The following is a 21390-nucleotide window of genomic DNA, read 5'->3' on the forward strand; positions in this document are numbered from 1 at the left end:
CAGAAGCTTCATTTTGTGCTCAGTGACACATTTTTGTGTTGGTTTTGATGTTTGTTTTGGATCATTGTCCTGATGGAAGATCCAACCACTGCCCATTATTAGATTTCTAGCAGAAGTGGTCAGGTTTTGATTTTTTATCTGTTAGTATTTGATAGAATCCATGAAGCCGTGTATCTGAACAAGATGTCCAGGACCTCCAGCGGAAAAATAGGCTCACAGCATTAAAGATCCAGCAGCATATTTAACCGTGGGCATGAGGTACTTTTTATCCATGTGTGCACCAAACCCATCTGGTGGGTTTGCTGCCAAAAAGCTATTTTTTTTGTTTCATCTTACCATAGAAGCCGGTCCCATTTGAAGTTCCAGTCGTGTCTGACAACTGAATATGCTGGAGTTTGTTTTTGGAGGAGCAAAGAAGGATTTTTCTTGAAACCCTCCCGAACAACTTGTGGAGATGTAGGTGCTGTTTGGTAATTTTTTTTAGGCTTTCTGAGACTCAAGACTCAACTAATTTCTGCAATTCTCCAGCTGTGATCCTTGAAGAGTCTTTGGCCACTCAAACTTTCCTCCTCACCGCGCATTAGGACGATTTAGACACACGTCCTCTTCCAGGCAGATTTGTAACATCTTTAGTTGATTGAAACTTCTTAATTATTTCCCTGATGGTGGAAATGGGCATTTTCAATGCTTTAGCTTTTTTCTTATACCCATTTTCTATTTTGTGAAGCTCAACGATCTTTTGCTGCACATCAGAACTATATTATTTGTTTTTTCTCATTGTGATGAATGATTAGGGAATTTGGCCTTTGTGTTTACACATATTTGTACTCTTGTGGAACAGGAAGTCATGGCTGCACAATTTCATGCTCCTAGTCACCCTGGTGTGCTAAAAAATGTAAATATGAATGGGAATATACTTCAGAGATATTTTACTCAAAAGAATTTCTAGGGATGCCAATAATTGTGGCAGACGTGTATTGGAGAAAAACATTTATTTCAAAATGAGCTTTTTCCCCCATTTTCAATTCTTTTCCTTCAATGAAAGGTTAGAATTTTGTGAATTTTTTGAATGAAAGACCAAAAAGATAAACAATAAAAAAATTTTTTTTCACAGCCACCTTTGCTCATATTTACTAAGGGTGCCAATATTTGTGGAGGGCACTGTAGCTCCGTTGTTCTCTTGTGCTCCATCACAATAAAGTTGCATTAGGAAAAAAAAATCTTTGTGTGCCGTAGTTTATACAGAACTGACAGGAAATTTGCATAATACACCTTCATTCTAGATGTTATGTTGTTTATTTTGATAGGTGAACTGTCTTTGTAGTGTTAAGAGAGGGAAAGCTATGGCCATTTTTTTACACCCTGTTGGGTGTGTTCTTAACCAGTAACGTTAGAGAAAGACAGCCTTGCCACTATAAATCGCTATTTTTCTGCACTTAACAGGCAAATTTTGCCAAGATATTTTCAGAGATGATAGACAAGATGTTAAAGAATGATAATTTAATAAAAACCCAATTTTGACAAAAAAAAGACATTTTTTGACTTTACTGAAAACATCGCGACATCCAACTTTCCACTCCCATCAGCGCTTTTATGGGATTGCACTCTCACACTAATTTACCCTGTTTAGTAAATCTGGCCCTTTGACTTTTTGCTCTTTTCCATACAGTTATAATGAATATGGACTGTAGCTGTCATTTGAAAAGTACCTAAAACACCATAAAAGTATCAAAAAAAACTTAATATGACTTGTAGACTAGTCTTCTGAAGTCATACAGTAGTTTGTGTGAGGAACAGATCGAGATTTAACTCATTATTCACTAAAAGTCTTTAAATCGCTCAATCTTCTATATATTTCATGAGAGAAGTGATGAATGAATCATTCTTTTGAGTCATATCCTTTCAGTGATTAATAGATCTAGTTCACTAAACTGGTATGAATGATTCATTTACGAATCAGATTGGTTCGGATTTCAAGTTTCAAAACTCGCTGACTCAATGATCCGGTCATAGTGGTTCTTGAGTTAATAGCTTATTATCAATGAATAACGGCTTTAATTTAATTGTCTTCTTTACCCAGAGCTATAATATGACTTTAGAAGACTTGGAATTCCATCCCTCATCCAGTCATTAATTGCATAAAAAAAGACCAGAACATTTTTCAAATTTCTCCATTTGTCTTTAGTTGAAGGAAGAAAATCATACAGGTTAGAGATGACAGTGAGTAAATAATGACGGAATTTAAATTTATTGGGTGAACTATCCCTCTAAGAAGGGAGAAAGAATCCATTGACGTATGAAGTTATAACTTTTATTACTTCATTTTATTATGATTTTAATAGTAGTTTGAATGAGCTTAGCTCCTGGCCTCTTTTAGTAGTGTCCAGTCTTGCCTCACTTACTGACATCATGCTTTTATACGCAGACCTTATTTTTGGCCGGTTGTAACCTCTTGACAGCAAAAAGGGTATTCTTAGGGTGCTCTGTTTTTACAGCCCTTCTTATAAAAGGCTTCAGGCATCAAACATACACACATCAACAACATTCCTCCAGCGGTGTGCCCACAACAACAGTGCCCCCTCCCCATAAAAGGCCCCGTCTCCCACTATCTTACCCCAGAGTCCCTGCTGCCCTGAGGGCCATAGAAGGGCTCCATTGTGTGGAGAAAGGCACCTGGTTTTGGTTAGTGCCAAACTGGATACACTCTCTCACACACTCACAGTAACACACACAGCAGGGTCAGCTCCCTCTAGAGGCCCATCTGGAGTTAATTTCCTGTCAGAGACAGCAAGCCATTACAGGCGTGGTCTGGCAGCCCCTTGTGATTGGATGAGAGACAAAGGGTGGAGCGAAACTGCACGGTCATATCAATTATTGGCTTACAAGACCTTTTTACTTTCATTTTAGGAATTTTGTGCAATTTCGAGTGTTTACATTGCATGCATTACAGCATTACATTTACGTTGGATGTTTTATCATTTGTATAGATTGCAACAGTCGGGTTCTGGAAGTAAAACTCCCCATTCATTTTCTCCGTAAAGGAAATGATTTTGAGCGATAACTTATAAACCTTTTAAAGACACACCTACTGTGAGCAAAGAGGTTGCTAATTGACGATATATGCTTTTTATTGAAGCCATCACTCTGCATTATTTCAGCTTATTGTTCAAATATTCATATGTAACAGTTGATTTCCTCTTGAAAAAACTACATTACCCATGATTCTGCCGAGAAATCTCCACCAATTTGAGAATGTTAGTGTCGCCCACTCCTATTCAGCACTGTGAATGATGTAGAGTTAGTTTCCCTACGCTCTCAAACAAATATTTGTACGCATTATATGCATATTTTGCAATAACCAGTCAATATTGCACTTTTGACTCCAGTATGGAGGAAGCCTTTATGACAAAAGTAGTTAAATACCAACCACTCCTAAACACCATTTCAGAGATATTATCAGGCCCGATTACTTGTTTTCATATTTGGCAGCTTAGGATGTTCACACAGGCTGGTAGTAAAGGGGCTTCAACAGCTTGGGATACCCCAAAAAAGGGCTAAGCAGTTAGGAAGGTATTGTGCTCTGTCTGCTATTATAGGCAGCCGCCATATATGGCGGAGGCGTTGTTACTTATACCCATTAAAAAAACTGAAAGTTATGCTTAATATTGTGATGATCTGCTGTATGCCACTAGTCCATGATTTTGTACATGTATTTGACTGCATCAATAATATTTATTTCCCTGTGGATTATTTCTCTTAAGTGGACTTAAAGGTGATAGAGAGGATTTTTTCGTCGACTGAGAATCCAAAGACTGTTACAAAGGAACGCCTCCCAAAACGCGTCCACGAGTATTGGAACACGAGTGTTTACCATCGACATTCGCTGTGTCGTGTTTTTTGGATTCATTATGTCGGACTCACCGCAGGTAACTCATGATCTGCACTTGTTATTCCTGTCTCCTGACAAAAACATTGCATGCGGCGCCTGTAGAGTGTGGAAAGTTACTGGAGCGATTTTCAAATACTTTTTTTCAAATCCGTTTGCAGTGTTGTGATTCACCTTGAATCTGGTTGGTTCATGGCTTATAACTCTTAAATGAAGTATTTTTTTAAAATCCCTATGGGAAAAATGAATTGGAAAAATACTTGCGGAACCAAGGTCGCTGAAAAAGTGGACGGGCACTGTTGCACTCTATTCTAAAATGGCCAATTTCCCCTCAGAAATCTGTGAATCTCTTGGGCTAAAACGATTACTGCTCAGACCATTGATATCACTTATTGTGTACATTTCGTCTTGTTTACATTATTTACCAAGCCATTAACAGTTCAGTGAAACAGAATTATGCTTAATGGCCACAGTGTGGTGATACAATTTCCATATAAGCTTTACTGTTACCCTGTTTATCAGTAATTGCAGTTAATGGTTATTGTAGCATGTAGCGACAATAGGGCTCAATTTGCTAATTGTGGTTAATAGCAGCAGTAACATGTAGTGGCGTCGTCTGCTTACTTAATTGTTTCCTATGACTTTAGTTATCAACCACACAGGCCTTTTCTAGAAAACAAGCCACTGACAGTTTTTCCCTACTAAATTATAGCAAAGCTAGCTGCCGTTTTACAGAAATACCACACCACAATTTATTGCTTAAACTTCTTGTTTTGGTTCATTTGGTTTTGGGTTTATTAAGAAAGGAAAAGTGGGTTAAGGAGTGACTGTGTATTTTTATAATCCTTGTTTTGAGGCTAACAACTTTAAAGCTTCAAAGGTTAGCCAATATGCTAAGCATTCGGAATACTGTCTTTACCATGAAGTAGCCTACTTTTTCTGCATAATGTGTCAGCTTCTGTCCTACAAGGAATGTCAAAAGTACCGGTACTTCAGTACCAAGCTGATATTAAAATAACAATTAGAGGGAAAACTACTCGCTGCTTTTAGCTTGAAACAATTATTTTTGTGTCTTAGATTTCAAACTCATGTTTGTGGATGCTAATCTGATTCCAATTTGTTTCTGTGTTCATGTACGTTTACACCAGCCCAATCCAGCTACTCCATTTCCTCTGCTGGTACAACTGACACCAATTTTACAGTGATTTTTTTAGTTCTTATGTGGTGTTGACAGTTCTTGGCATCTTGATTTTAATGCATAACTGCAATGCAGTAGGAGTATCCAAGTTTTTTGTAAGTCACATGTTACCAAACCCTTACATTTGTGGCCAAGTGCTTTATTCAGCCAAGATCTCATTTGGTTTTCAGATTTTTCTGCATACTTCATGAATTGATTAATCCGAAGACTTCTAATGTTAGGACTGGGTGGAGAGTGAAAATGACTCTCTGAGGACTGAGTTTAGTTTTTCAACTTTCCTCCATACTTTACTTTGTCAAGGAAACCCCCTGGATGCTATTGAGGGAAAAAAATGGCTCAGATCACTACGTCAACAGCTGTAAATTTGAAATCTGTGCATTTTTGTGTATGCGGATGCTTGTGTGTGTCCCAGCAGGTCACTTTACTGAACAGTCCAATTAGGTGAACATGACCCTCACACAGATGTCAGGTGCTCTAAAGAACACAAACACAGACCATTAGGGCCCTGGACACAGAAGAAGAGCTTTTAAAAACACACCACACACACTTTACACTCATTCAAATGACAGGTTTTCACATAAAAATAGTCTCCAGACCTCCCAATCATCTTTTAAGCACCCTAAACAAAAACTGTATCCTGTACTATCCCGTCTAATACTTGTGTGAAAAATTACTATGCAGTTCAGGGCTCATCAATAAGGCATTAATTCGTTTTTTCATTTGTTTCTCGCTCACTCGCATTTTTAGGCATTAAACATTTGGTTTTCTGTGAATTTTGTTTGTCAATTTTTGGAATTATAATAACCATATAATTTCCAGATATCATTACAAATTTTCTTTTGTGAAGATAAAATGTTAAATGTATAATAATAAATAATATTTTTCAAATAGTTTTAAAATAAAAATATTTTTATATGCTAATTTTAAATGCTAATACATTTAAAAATGCTAATTTAAAATATTATATATTCTGAATTTCTGATTTTTAATTTATATTTTGAAGTTGTAATTTTGTAGTGTGTTTGGCCCAGTGAAACTGTTGGTAGGGCGAGTATGATTCTGAAGTACTAAAGCTGAAATTGGAAGTGTTTTTTTTTTTCTTCTGATCGTGTCCTATCTTGCCTTGGCTACCAAGTTAGGCAGGGCTGCCTTATACAGTAGGTGCATGACAGCCCTTGTACTGTTTATCCTTTCTAGCAAAGAATCAAAGTGTTGTGAATGCATTTAAGGGGAATTTTATGTAGTTTGTGAGGTCAGATATTGCTATGGAACACTTGCAGTCAAAGATTGTAGAATATCTCTTGCCATCACGATGTAGCGACAGCATCACAAAAGAATCTTTCTTTGGCCAGTAAATTAAGTAGAAAAGAGAACGCCCTGTTTCACAAATATTTGGGCTAAGGGTTCTGCAAGGTTTTGATTTCACAATGTCAAAGAATAAAAATGTGTTTTGTGCTAGAGGCTAGTGTGAGTCACGTGCCTTTGAGGGAGTTTATTCTTGTTTCCCTCGGATTTTACTCATTGTAAAACACGGATCTTCGCTTTGATTCAGAAGTTCGCAGAACAAGACTGCATGTGGCACTCACGTTGATGTGTGTTAATTTCTTTAAAAATATTACTTACTTAAATGTCCTTTGAAAAGTTTTGTTTTCAGAAAATGCCTGCCTTCAACATCTCATTTGTAGTTCTGTCATTATTTCTGTAATGTGGCTACGTCATCATGTAACACATTTGCATAATGCCCACCTACTGGCTACTTGCCCTCAAACCAAGGTAGGCCTAGATATAAGGCCAGGAAAAAATGTATTTCTATGTCAAGGAAACACTGTTTTTACTGTGAGGGAAAAACAATCTCACGTGGACTTCTCTAGGCAGAAGAATTGAAGAATCAATGGTTAAAGGTGCCATCGAATTGAAAATTGAATTTACCTCGGCATAGTTGAATAACAAGAGTTCAGTACATGGAAATTACATACAGTGAGTCTTAAACTCCATTGTTTCCTCCTTCTTATATAAATCTCATTTGTTTAAAAGACCTCCGAAGAACAGGCGAATCTCAACATAACACCGACTGTTACGTAACAGTCGGGGTGTACGCCCCCAATATTTAACCCATGATGAGGCATTACACAAGGGCAGCCAGTAACGTCTGGATCTGCACAGGTGAATCAACAGACTAGGTAAGCAAGAACAATGGCGAAAATGGCAGATGGAGCAATAATAACTGACATGATCCATGATAACATGATATTTTTAGTGATATTTGTAAATTGTCTTTCTAAATGTTTCGTTAGCATGTTGCTAATGTACTGTTAAATGTGGTTAAAGTTACCATCGTTTCTTACTGTATTCACAGAGACAAGAGCCATCGCTATTTTTATTTTTAAACACTTGCAGTCTGTATAATGCATAAACACAACTTCATTCTTTATAAATCTCTCCAACAGTGTGTAATGTTAGCTTTAGCCACGGAGCACCATCAAACTCATTCAGAATCAAATGTAAACATCCAAATAAATACTATACTTACGCGATTAGACATGTTGCATGACGAACATTTTGTAAAGATCCATTTTGAGGGTTATATTAGCTGTGTAAACTGTGTTTATGCTGTTCAAGGCAAGCGCGAGCTCTGGGGGAGGGGGAGATGAATCGCCTCCGATAATGAATGAGATATTGCGTAGCTTATCAGTGATCTACGGCTCTGTTTATTAAATGCCGCTCCATTTGAAAGCAGGTGATGGCGATTTAGCGGTAATCAGGGAACCGGCTTTACTGAAGAAATGCGCGTGAAAATCGCATGCGATATATATCGCCCAGCCCTACCTCCAGACCTGATACTCGGCAGCTATGGTAGAGGTGTTACATTTCAGACACATGCACCAAGCGGTAGACCAATCACAACAGACTGGGGCTGGCTGACCAATCAGAGAAGACTGAGCTTTTCGGAAGGCGAGTTTTTAATGAAACTGAATCTAAAACAAAGCTTTGAGACTGAGAGTGAGAACAGGTGCTGCAACAATACTTTAGTTTTTTTGTTTTTAGATTAAATGATAAAAACCCATTCTAGTAGAATAAACCCCCTGAACAAAATTTAACATCTAAATAAGTGTAATTGGGGCTATTTAAAAAAAAAAAAAAAAAGTTTGGTTAATTGACCCTTCGCCGGGAGTTTGATTGACAAGCGATCTAACCAATCATAACGCCAAATCCGGCATTTTGTCTGACAAAGCAGTCAGGAGTTAGAAGATTAACCTGTTTATGTTTATTTGATGCTATTAATTAACTAGTAGGAAGAGATTATCGGTTCACTAGCCGCTTGAGCTGAGGCGCTACAGCAATCTGTCACGACACATTAAAGAGCCACAAAACGTTTTTTATTGTTCGAATTTCTTAAAAAAAGTACACAATTTAAAGGCTGGGACTTTATTTAATATCATAAGTAACCTGCTCTGTCTTGTCTGTCGACGTGTTGTCAGTGTCCTCTTTTCTCCGCGATGTATTTTTCACTCTGTGTGGCGTGACAGCGTCACTGCTTGTCGGACAAAGCAACAGTAACTAAGGGAGGCGGGTCTTTGCGAAGGGTCAATTGGCACATTTGTCATTTTGCACATTGTCAATTTAACTGAGTTTAAGTGATTTGAATATATGATGTCATTCACTTCACACAGAAATTCAGTCATATGATGGTCACTGTTGCCTTATATGTTCGTCTTGTTGATGTTCATGTCTTTGTCTCAAGGTTTCAAGGAATTGTCTGCTGGCTTACCAGACCCACATTCATTTCTGATAGAATTGGATTGTTTGTTAATGACCATTTTGTTAAAGGAAATTTATAGATCAAGATTCACAGTGGTTCCTCTCAATGAACTGTTTCTTTTTAAATGTATGTGGCATTTGACGCATCACAGGTGTGACCCAGTACGATTCCAGTCATCGATTTTCTTTCTTACATTTCCAGGCCTGGATTTAGAAAGACTGTCAAATAAAGAAAGATTGAGTCCCTTATATCCAGGCATTCTGGCTGGGAGATTATACAGCACACAGATCTGAATTAGCCCACAGGGGTTTGACTTCCTCCGACTCTTTGAGTTCCCCCAGATCACAGTCCAAAAAGTCATGAGAAAAGAGGACATTCTGCATTCTACAATTCAGATTTTTTGATCAATCTGATGAGAAATCTCATCCACTAAAGCGGGTAATGGTGTGGGATTTCATTTTGTCTGCGAGAATAACCTACAACACACTCCAGTATTTCTCTTCTGACTGGTCCTGAAGAGAATCTGAATGGTTACCTCATAAGATGATTCAGGTGGGCCACTCATGTTCGTAAGGAAGGATGAAACACGGGGGCCTAGTGGGCTGAGACTCTGTGTTTCAGTGCTTTGGAATGTATTGTTTGGTTGTCATTGTACTCTTAGGCTCAGAGGGAGGATTTTGTAGTTTTCAGATATGAGATTCTGAAGCAAAGCCAGTTTAGCTTTCTCTAGAGAGAAACCATGTTTGTGTTGGGCAGAACAGCTCTGCTAAGCTCAATATTTGGACATTTTTCATTGCAAATGAAATCCATCCTCAAGGTTATTAGATTTTTGTAGGTTTCAAATACACACACGCTCTAACACATGCACGCAATCATTCTCAAACTCACACAAACATGTTGATTTGTATCTCAGCAGTCTGTCCTCATGTAAACTGAGCAGTTTTTCCTGTTAGCAGAGTTAAATTTGTTCTGATATCATTACCCGTAGACAGATGACACAACAAAGATTTGTGGAAGCTTCTCAGGGTCATTTGCACTTCACATTGGTTGGGAATAAATATTCTTGGTTGGCAATAAATAAAACTCTGGGGCAGCTTCTTGACAACTTTTGTTTATTTAAAATGGCCAGCAACTATGCAGATTAGGAGTTGAATACATAACATACCTAAAATAAATAAAAAATATAATATAAGGTAAATCCCTTTGTTATTGTCCATGTCATGTGCACTTTATATTAATTTGAATAATACATAATAAAATATTAATAATATACAGTATATCTATTTAAATATACACACTACTGTTCAAAAGTTCTTTTTTTTAAAAGAAATGAATACTGCACTTAATACAAAGATGCATAAGTAAAAGTAACTAATTTAATTTGTTACATTTTTAATTTTTTTATAATTTTTTTAATTTAATTAAAAAGTTCATTTGTTACAAAAATTTCAAATAAACACTGTTCTTTGAATTTTATCAAAGAATGCTGGGAAAAAAAAAGTCTGTTTTCAACACTGATCATATTAAATTTTTATAAAACTTATTGTTGTCTCTGCATATTAAGCTGGGATATGAGAAAATATGGTCCCACTTTATTTTAGGTGTCCTTAGCTACTATGTACTTACATTTAAATTAATCATTTGATACAATGCACTTACTGTGTACATGTTTTTACATCGTACTTATTTTTTGTAAAACACCTTCATATAATTACACATGTAATTAATTTCTGTAATTACATCTATAATTAGACTGTTGAGCCTTCCCAAACACCTTAACCCACCCTTGTCCTGTCCCTATTCTTACCTGTATCCCACCTCAATAGTAGCTCAAGTGTTTTGAAATACAACATAAACACAAAAGTATGTTGTACTTATTTTCTGATAAGTACATAGTTAAGGACACCTAATATAAAGTATGACCTAAAATATTTTAACCACACTTCACCAAGATATTTTAGCAGATTGCATCCATAAATGTGCTCAGTAGCAGAATTAGGTATAAATTCAAGGTCAGATCGAATAAATGCTCCCTTCAGACCTGATTTGCTAAAGAATTTAACATACGTGAAAGTGGAAAAGAGTGCGGTGGAGATCTCTGACATAATGATTGATTGTGTCATGGAAATAACTAAAGCAGAACTATGCAATTCCTGCTGGATAAATGTCACCACTGTAGTTTGATAAATGCGATGCTACATTTTTAATAGTTTTAATATTGCTGATGAATGTCTTGTCTCTGTTCTTTAGACCTTGGGGGACTCCGTCCTGGCAGAGGTTCTGAAACAACTTCTTCCCCTCATAAAGTCCAGTGAGTCTGGAACAGGTTCTGGCTCTGGTGAGCTGAGCATGGATGATCTTCTGGTGCTGCTGGTTTATGTGTACTCTATGGCCCAGGAAGCATGTCCGGGTGGTGCTGACGAGGAAAAGAATGTGGAAAAGGTGGAGAAGGAATTGATTGGCGCATTGACACTCCTACTCACCAGGCAGACAACACTAAGCCCTCTGCTGCAAGAGACCACAGGTCAGTGGTGGAATACTAGTTCAACGTGATCCCAGTACCATTATACTAAAGCAATAATGTGCAGAGACAACTAGAAGTCGGTTAGTTAGTAGTGATACTGTATATTGTCACATTATCGTCACTGAGTTTGCACATCATTGAGTGACTTCATGAAGCTGTCATGCCTAATCTCTGTGTAGCACACTAGTGGTTAGTGCTGGAATATTTAAACAACATTAAAACAACCACTGCACAGCACTTCTGACATCTCCAATTCACAACTACATACATCAGCACAGAAAGGACAGCACTGCTCGCACTGACAAACCAGCACCATTCAGAATCTCACTGTTTTTGACACACACACAAGTAGTTGACATGAACAACTTGTGCCAGGAGATCTCGTAATATTAAAATGTGCCATTTTTTTTTTTTTGTTGAGTGAAAAGCTGTCTCACGATATCGCCATGATGGAGCGTGAGGGTGAAATTAGCATAAAATATGCCACCGCTACATTTATATTACATTACGGTGCCCACTGCGACTGTCATTTTCCTTTATTAATAGAGATTTAAAAAAAAAAAAACATTTAATTCAGTTGGATAATAATGGTCGCTTTAGTTATAAACTAGTGTAAACATCTGCTCTGCTCATCCAGCATGAGCTGCAAAGTCGCACACAGTGCAGCAGGAATCACAGTTTATTGATCACGTGATGAGAGTAAGGCGAGATGACTGACAAGACCATGGCAGAGGATTTGTTGCTCAACAGAGCCTAAGCGTCTTATAAATGTCTTATCTTGTCGAATGCGTGCTCAGCACTGCCGCTCCTATACACAGAGTACATGCGATCGCGAATTCGAAAGCGAAAGTAAAACACGAGCTCCCTGATCCAAATTAGGCTACATACAATAGCCTGTCTCCCAATATTAAAGCTATCTTATGCTGGGCTGTGTAGTTGTAACCACCTCTTAGCTCTGGTCTCTGTTTTGCACTTTGAATGTTGAGAGAGTACTTTGATTATGGTTGCACTTATTGTGTGCACTTAATAAAGTCTAAAAAAACATATTTATTTTTGTTATTTATAATTTCTATGTTCAATATGTTCATGTACAGTAAGGTCTGAAGAGACTGTGAAATCATACAGGAGAGAAGCCAGTCAGTTGAGCAAAACCTTTTGCAGTGCTTGTATATTGTTGTCTTTCAATCCATATGATACTCAAAAACTAGAACTGAAATGACATTCATTACAAGATGACTATTTAAAACTTTTCAAAATGCACCTGCAGACTATTTTTCCAATCATGAATTTTGTCATTGAGGATTTCTTAAAATACTGTGCAAAAATCTTGTCTTGTGTCTCGTCTCGTGAGCTAAGTGTCTCATCACACCCCAGTATTTAGTTTACATTTGTCATAATCTAATGTTTAAAAACACTAATAATTTAAGTGTTAACTTAAGTTAACTGTTAATGGAATGTATAGCAAATCTCAAAGAAAATGTCATATATATTGAAGTGTTGTGATGCCTAAATTAACTTTTTTAAAAAGTAGCATTTAAAGGTGCCCTAGAATCAAAAATTGAATTTACCTTGGCATAGTTGAATAACAAGAGTTCAGTACATGGAAATGACATACAGTGAGTCTCAAACACCATTGTTTCCTCCTTCTTGTGTAAATCTCATTTGTTTAAAAGACCTCCGAAGAACAGGCGAATCTCAACATAACACCGACTGTTACGTAACAGTCGGTGATATGTACACCCCCAATATTTGCATATGCCAGCTCATGTTCAAGGCATTCGACAAGGGCAGCCAGTATTAACGTTTGTGAATCGTCTTTCTAAATGTTTCGTTAGCATGTTGCTAATGTACTGTTAAATGTGGTTAAAGTTACCATCGTTTCTTACTGTATTCACAGAGACAAGAGAGCCGTCGCTATTTTCATTTTTAAACACTTGCAGTCTGTATAATGCATAAACACAACTTCATTCTTTATAAATCTCTCCAACAGTGTGTAATGTTAGCTTTAGCCACGAAGCACAGCCTCAAACTCATTCAGAATCAAATGTAAACATCCAAATAAATACTATACTCACATGAATATATACTCACACGAACATCTTGTAAAGATCCATTTGAGGGTTATATTAGCTGTGTGAACTTTGTAAATGCACTGTATTATAGCTCGGGGGGCAGGGAGCGCACGATTTAAAGGGTCCGCAGCCTGAATCGGTGCATAGTTAATGATGCCCCAAAATAGGCAGTTAAAAAAATTTATTAAAAAAATCTATGGGGTATTTAGAGCTGAAACTTCACAGACACATTCAGGTGACACCTTAGACTTATATTACACCTTGTAAAAACTGGTTTAGGGCACCTTTAAAAATATTTTTTTAGTGTTTTTATTTATTATTTATTTATTTAAAGAAAATAGTTTAAAATTATAATATCAGCCATAACTTGAAAACAATTAACAGCTTATTAGTTTCAGCCAAAATTTTAATATCAGTGCATCTCTAAAAATTTGCTTTTAAAATTAATTTGCCATACCTCAAGATCATTTAAAATGAATTTTAAAAATGTGTTAAAAATTTGGAAAAACTGACATGACCTAAGATGTACACTTTCCATGACTTGTTCATTGTCTACTTTAAACAAGTCCAGAACATTTTGTGTCAACTACACAGATACCTTTCTGAAAAAGCTGTTTCTCTTTAACTATTTTCAACAGTGAACAGTTCTGAAGGATCATGTGACACTGAAGACTGACTGCTGAAAATTCAGCTTTGTCATCATAGAAATAAATTACATTTTTAAAATATATTCAAATAGCATCTTAACTTGTTAAAATAATTCACAATACTGCTGTTTTTACTGTATTTTCGATCAAATAAATGCAGACTTGGTGAACATAAGAAACTTTCAAAAACATAAAAAAAAAAATCTTACCAACACATCTTATTTTAATGTCACACCAGAGAGCGAGAAAGAATTCAACTAATAGCTGAGATAGGAATGTTGCCAGTGGGTAAAAATCTGAACTTGTAAAAGACTGATTACAGGTTCAAACCACACAAGCAACAATTCATCCATTACCTTTATGTCTTAGAGAAAGACACCTAAGCTCTGTTTTAAAACATAGTAAGCTGCCTTACTGTCTACATAAGCATGTTACCATAGAGAGAACAGAGTCTGTATTTTCTTTTCTTCAGCATTTTTCTTGCTCTCTTACTAGGTTTTGGAACACAGTATAAATCTCAGGTTGCTCCAACAGGATTGTCCCTCAATTACTGTACATTATGTTACGTTTGAAGGGAGGGTAAAGGAAAGGATCAAGAGAGAGCTGGGTCAGAGAGGAGTCAAGATGATACAAAATGGATGGAGATGGTAAAAGTGAACAAGTTTAGATGAATGGAGGGAAACACCTCTGTTTTCTGTCTTTTGTCCGCAGGAAAATTCACTCACCACCCTCACATTTCATCCATCACACACACACACATGCTCTCACACTGCTCTTTTTTAGGGTGGACTCTGCTTTGAAAGTAAAAGATTCAAATCTTTGATTTACTTTTTCCTCAAACGTTCTCCCTTTTTTTTTCATGCTCTCTCTCTCTCTCTCGGTTTGGTGACAGCTGATGGAAGCCATCTGAATCTGTGGCCCATATGAGAGCCTGTAAACCTGATTCGGCCTGATTTGTGACTGCAGGAATGAACTCTGTACACTCGCCGCACTTCAAACCAGGCTTTAGTTTCTTAGTCATTTTTGCTTGCCGCCTACATAATGTTGTGTATTCAAGGTTACATGGAGGTTTCTTGAAAGAGTGTGTGCCATGTTTCTTTTGAAACATGACTACAAGTTCAACTTTTCCAACCTTGAGAGCTCTGCTCTGTTTTTGTGTGTGTAAGTGTGTGTATAAGCTTGTTTTACTTCTGTGCTGATTTGATGTTCTAAAGTGAAATTCAAAGTGCCTATTAGGCTGGTGGACACACCCTGAGAGAGTCGCCATCAGCACGGCCTTCGAAAGCATGTAATAGATGCTTTTGCCACGGCGGTCAGACTGGCGTGTGGTCTTCCATCTTTACCGCGTCGTTTCAAATCGGTGTGTGTGAGTCAGTGTGGTTTTTAAGTTTTACGAATGTTTCCGTACCTGTGGGGTTCTGAAAGGAACAAGCTGGCATGTTGCAGCTGCAGCATTGCGATTGTTGGAAAATATGTTGTAACTTGATTATACGTGAGCACAGTTTTTGAGATCCATTAAATACAAAATTTTGGGCTATTGTATATACACAGTACCTTTCAAAAATTTGGGATCGGTAAGAATTTTAAATGTTTTTAAAAGAAGTCTCTTATGCTCAGCAAGGCTGCATTTATTTGATCAAAAATACAGTAAAATCAGGAATATTATGAAATATTTGAATATATTTTAAAATGTAATTTATTTCTGTGATGGCTAAGCTGAATTTTCAGCATCATTACTCCAGTCTTCAGTGTCACATGATCCTTCAGAAATCATTCTAATTTGCTGCTCAAGAAACATTTATTAATTATTAATGTGATTAATGTGTATTAAGTTTTTTTTGGGGGGGGGGGTGGTAAATTAATTTTATTCAGCAAGAGTGAATTAAATTGATCAAAAGTGACATTTATTATATTACAATAGCTTTTTATTTTAGATTTCAGTAAATTCAGCTTTGCATCACAGGAATAAATTACATTTTCAAATATATTCAAATAGAAAATTGTTATTTTAAATTATAATAATATTTCACAATATTACTGTTTTTAGTGTATTTTACATGCAGCCTTGGTGAGCATGAGACTTCTTTTAAAAACATAAAAAAATCTTACCAAAAGGTTATGTGATAATATATATATATATATATATATATATATATATATATAATATATAAATATATATATATATATATATATATATATATATATATATATAATATATGCGAGTGTAACATGACAGCAAAAATTAATTTTATATATATATATATATATATTTATATATATAATTAATTTTTGCTGTCATGTTACACTCGCATATAGATAATCTTTAAAATCACATGTAATTTAATAACACTGTTAAATATGATCTTTAGCAAACCTCCAAATATTAATTAAATACTTTTTTTTACTGGACATTATACAGTTAAAATAAAGGTTTTGATGCCTAAATTCACATCATTTAAAAATATTTTAATTATTAGTGTTTTTTATTTATTTATTTATTTTTTATTTAGACAATTTATTTATATAATTGTAATAATATATTATATTATGCATTGAGATGAATAAGTGTAATTAAAAATGAATATTATTTACTTTTTCTCTCCTCCTTCCTCTTTCATGCATGTCTTTTTTCTTCTTCTCTTGCATTGATGAAGAATGCTTTGGCTCTTGCTAACTTCCTGCTCTGCTCGGCTGAGGGGCCCCTCTCTCCCTCTCTCCCTCTCTCTGTCTTTTAAAGCATATGACTCTTTCATATAAACACCGGCCTGCCAATTATAGTGCCAATGCACACCAGGTGTGTCCAGGAAAATGTATGAGCGCTCATTGACAGCTATTTGTAGGTTTTAAAGGAGTTTCTGAGCGTATGAACGTTCACATGTGTCTGGACACACATGTGATGAAACGTTTTCCTTGTGTTTTCAGCATCAGTGTAACAATCAAATTATTTAACAGTGAAAGAACGTGCAGCTGCAGCTGGTGTTCTTGTATCGGTGCCGTGCATGTGCTCAGTGAAATATATATTGATTGTGACATTCGGCTCAATTAAATCGGTCGGAAAGGAAAGCAGGCTCGACTTGAAACCTGGTCACCATGGGAACCAGCCTCTCATAACATGCACTCAGCCTCTGGTCAGCATGGGAACCGCTCTGCCTGAACCCTCTTTTTAAATCAGCAGAAAATCAGCCGAGAAAGAAACACACACTGTCATAATGAAACTCACCCACTCGCACATAAACATATTCTCTCAAACTTGCAGAGAGTGTAGAGAGAGCTTCAATAACAGGACGTACACCCCAACACTAATACACAGCAGAAAAGCCTGTCAGAGCAAACATACACATGCAGAGGGCGAGATCAGTTAAAAACACACTCCAAGATGCATTTGGGAGGTGGATTACAGAGCGTCACCGGACTTTACAGAATTACAGAGGAAGTGCTGGTGTAATCTTCACAGCTGTCTTTCATTATGTGTCGTCCTGTTTACCAACATCAACTGTCTGCTTAATGGGTTTGTCTGTCCATCCGTCCATCCATCCGTCTGTCTCTGTCTATTGTTATTTCTATCTATATTATTTCTATCTATTGTTCTTTCTAACATTCTATCGTTATTTCTATATATCTTTCTTTCTGTCGTTCTTTCTATCGTTCTTTTTTATCATTCTTTCTATAGTTATTTCTAAATCTTTTTATGGTTTTATCTGTCGTTCTTTATATCTAACATTCTTTCTATCTTTCAGTATATCATTTTTTCTATCTATCTTTATTTCTATCTTTCTATCATTCTTTATATAGTTGTTTCTATGTATCATTCTTTTTATCTATCGTTCTTCTCTATCAATTTATCATTCGTTCTATCATTCTTTTTATCTATCATTCTTTCTATCATTCTATCTATTGTTCTTTCTATCATTGTTTTTATCTATCATTCTTTGTTATTCTTTCTATCTGTCATTCATTCTATCATTCTATCTATTCTTTCTGTCGTTCTAATTTTTTTATCTATCATTCAATATATTGTTCTTTCTATCATTCTGTCATTCTTTCCATCTATCATTCTATCTATTCTTTCTATCATTCTATCATTCTTTTTATCTATTCTTTCTATCGTTCCATCTACCATTCTTTCTGTCTGTCATTCTTTCTATTGTTCTTTCTATCGTTCTATAATTTTATCTATGATTCAATATATTGTTCTTTCTATCATTCTGTCATTCTTTCCATTTATCATTCTATCTATCATTCTTTCTATCTATCTATCGATCTTTCTATCGTTCTTTATTTCGTCCTTTCTATTGTTCATTCTATCATTCTATCATTTGTTCTTTCTATTGTTTTTTCTATCGTTCTTTCTATCATTCTGTTTATCGTTGTTTCTTTGTTCTATCTATCTATTGTTCTTTCTATCATTCTATTTATTCTTTCTATCGTTCTGTCATTGTTTTTATCTATCATTCTTTCTATCATTCTATCTATTGTTCTTTCTATCATTCTATCATTCTTTTTATCTATCATTCTTTCTGTTATTCTTTCTATCTATCATTCATTCTATCATTCTATCTATTCTTTCTATCATTCTATCATTTTTTAATCTATTTCTATCGTTCTATCTATCATTCTTTCTGTCTATCATTCTTTCTATTGTTCTTTCTATCGTTCTATAATTTTTTTATCTATCATTCAATATATTGTTCTTTCTATTATTCTGTCATTCTATCTATCATTCTTTCTATCTATCGATCTTTCTATCATTCTTTATTTCATCCTTACTATTGTTCATTCTATCATTTGTTCTTTCTATTGTTCATTATTTATATCGTTCATTCTATTGTTCTGTCTCTCATTTGTTCTTTTTTCTGTCTATCTTGCTATTGTTCTTTCTATCATTCTGTTTATCGTTGTTTCTTTGTTCTATCTATCGTTCTTTCTATCATTCTATCTATTCTTTCTATCATTCTGTCATTGTTTTTATCTATTATTCTTTCTATCATTATATCTATTGTTCTTTCTATCATTCTATCATTCTTTTATCTATCATTCTTTCTGTTATTCTTTCTATCTATCATTCTATTCTTTCTATCATTCTATCATTCTTTCTGTCTATCATTCTTTCTATTGTTCTTTCTATCGTTCTATAATTTTTTTATCTATCATTCAATATATTGTTCTTTCTATCATGCTGTCATTCTTTCCATCTATCATTCTTTCTATGATTCTGTTTATCACTCTTTCTATCTATCGTTCTTTATTTCGTCATGATAATCAATCATCTTGCTATTGTTCTTTCTACCGTTCTTTCTATCATTCTATCGTTCTAGCTTTCATTCCATCTATCTTTAGGCAATTTATTTGTTTATATTTCTACAAAAAACTGCGACCTAACAAAATATTATTAAATGTTATACTAATATTAATATGTAATATAATATATGCATTATAATCATTTAACATACTTATTATTTTGATAAATGATTATATTAACATTATTTTGTCTTGAAAATATATTATGTTTGCTAAATAAATATTTTAATGTTTTTATTATTGCTACAAAAAAGTCTCTGCAGGGACTCGTTGAATCGTCTTTTAGAACCAAAGAACCTGATTTACTAAAAATGATTGTTTGCCTATCCTTCTGAATAATTACATATACTTCTTGAGATGGTGGTCTCTACTTGATTTCCATCAGTGCAGGGGGCAAGCGGGGCTGTTTGCTGCAGCGTGTTATTATGATGTTACTGGAGTTCAGCACTGTCATCACTGAAGGCTTGTGGCTTCACAGAGCAGCGGGTGGAGAGTCAGAGGTGAGGCAGTAAAGTTCCTCCAAACAGACAGAGGTTGAGGGCCAGAGGAGTGAATTCACTAGAGGATGGATAGAAAACGAGACAGAGGAGTGTTCTCACTCCCAGAGAATCTGAATCAGAATGTGTCTGATGCTAAATCTGGCTCTAATTGTCTAACCTGTGTTTGTGGGTGTTTGTCTCTGGTTTTAATTAAGTCTGTTTATCTAGGGAAATGTTTCCATTTCAGTCTTACATCATAGGGAATGAGTTCTTTAGCTATCTACAGCCAACTCTACATGTGGTACCTGAGCTATCACTATTGCTCTGAAATAAGAAATATTATTGGATAAAGAGGCTTCCTGCTGGGCTGAAACAGCAAATGTAATTGGATGACCTCAAAGGGCTTTTTGTGAAACAGAGAATGTTATTGGCGGAGGTGTTGACTTTCTGAAAACAGTCTGATGGTGCGCTACTGTGTTTGTTTATAGAATTGGACGAGCCCCATCAATAAATAAAACTTTGAAGACTTTTTATAGAGTGGTATTGTCTGAATTAGGAGCTGATGGATAGCATATGAATCACAGACCTGATTTTTAAATGGCTCGGTGCTTTGAGCGATGAAGAGTAATAGAAATAGAAAAGCATCTGTTCTTTGTTGTGCATTTTGATTTATGATACTGAATTTTATTAATGTCTGCTGGCCACGTCAATGTTTAAAGTCAGAATAAAGAAGCATTTGTAACCCATGTAGTTATTTTTCAAGTGATACAGGATATTTTATTTTATATCAGTGTATTTGTCCATTGAGAATTATTTGGATTATTAAAGTGATCTATTACAGGTGGTTGAAGGGGAGGGGTTTGATTATCTGAACAAAAAAGATGGAGTATGTTATTTCATTTTGTACAGTTACTCAACATTTATGCTGGGTAATCTCACAATCCTCTTCCAAATGGTGGATTTCAAAGTATGAAAACTTTGACGGCTTCTAGAAACTTGTCACCAGCTTCAGTATATATTTGTTATGAGGAGATAGGGAAACAAAATTACTGTATCTGTCAACATAATTATTAATATTCTTATAAATACACACATGCATAATTCATAATTGCGCACAGACAAATTTTGTCAAAACCTGCAGGAGTAAACGCATATGTATGCAAACATGCCCAAATAATTGCATGCATGTACATGTAGAAATGTCATACATTGGCCTGGATGTGTCCCAGCACATAAACACATGCACAAACTCTCCTTTTCCCTCCCTTTCCGCCGTCATGTTTACTGCCAAAACAGTGATTTAACTGCACATATATACAGCAGCAAAAAAAAAAAAAACCCCTCAAATCTCACTTCATCCTCTTGGCCAAGAGCATTTCATCATCCACAAATACACACGTTAAAACTAAATATACACGCTAGTGCAATTGCATCTTCATGAACATGTTCACATAGTACATGATAGAAAAAAAATATTTGTTGAGATTAATTTTTTTTTCTATCTTTCACCCATTGGTGTGAGATTC

At 35.5% G+C, this 21390-nt stretch overlaps 1 protein-coding gene across 1 annotated transcript in view; it reads left to right on the plus strand.

Moving 5' to 3' along the window:
- scfd2 (sec1 family domain containing 2) overlaps nucleotides 1-21390 on the plus strand; it is a 167925-nt gene that overhangs the window by 62359 nt on the left and 84176 nt on the right. Inside the window, exon 5 of the mRNA XM_048206684.1 lies at nucleotides 11095-11368. Coding sequence (XP_048062641.1) covers nucleotides 11095-11368 — 274 coding nt within the window. The remainder of the gene's footprint in view (nucleotides 1-11094; nucleotides 11369-21390) is intronic.

Source organism: Megalobrama amblycephala, linkage group LG11 (genome assembly GCF_018812025.1).
Source record: "Megalobrama amblycephala isolate DHTTF-2021 linkage group LG11, ASM1881202v1, whole genome shotgun sequence".
In the NCBI taxonomy this organism is placed as follows: Eukaryota; Metazoa; Chordata; class Actinopteri; order Cypriniformes; family Xenocyprididae; genus Megalobrama; species Megalobrama amblycephala.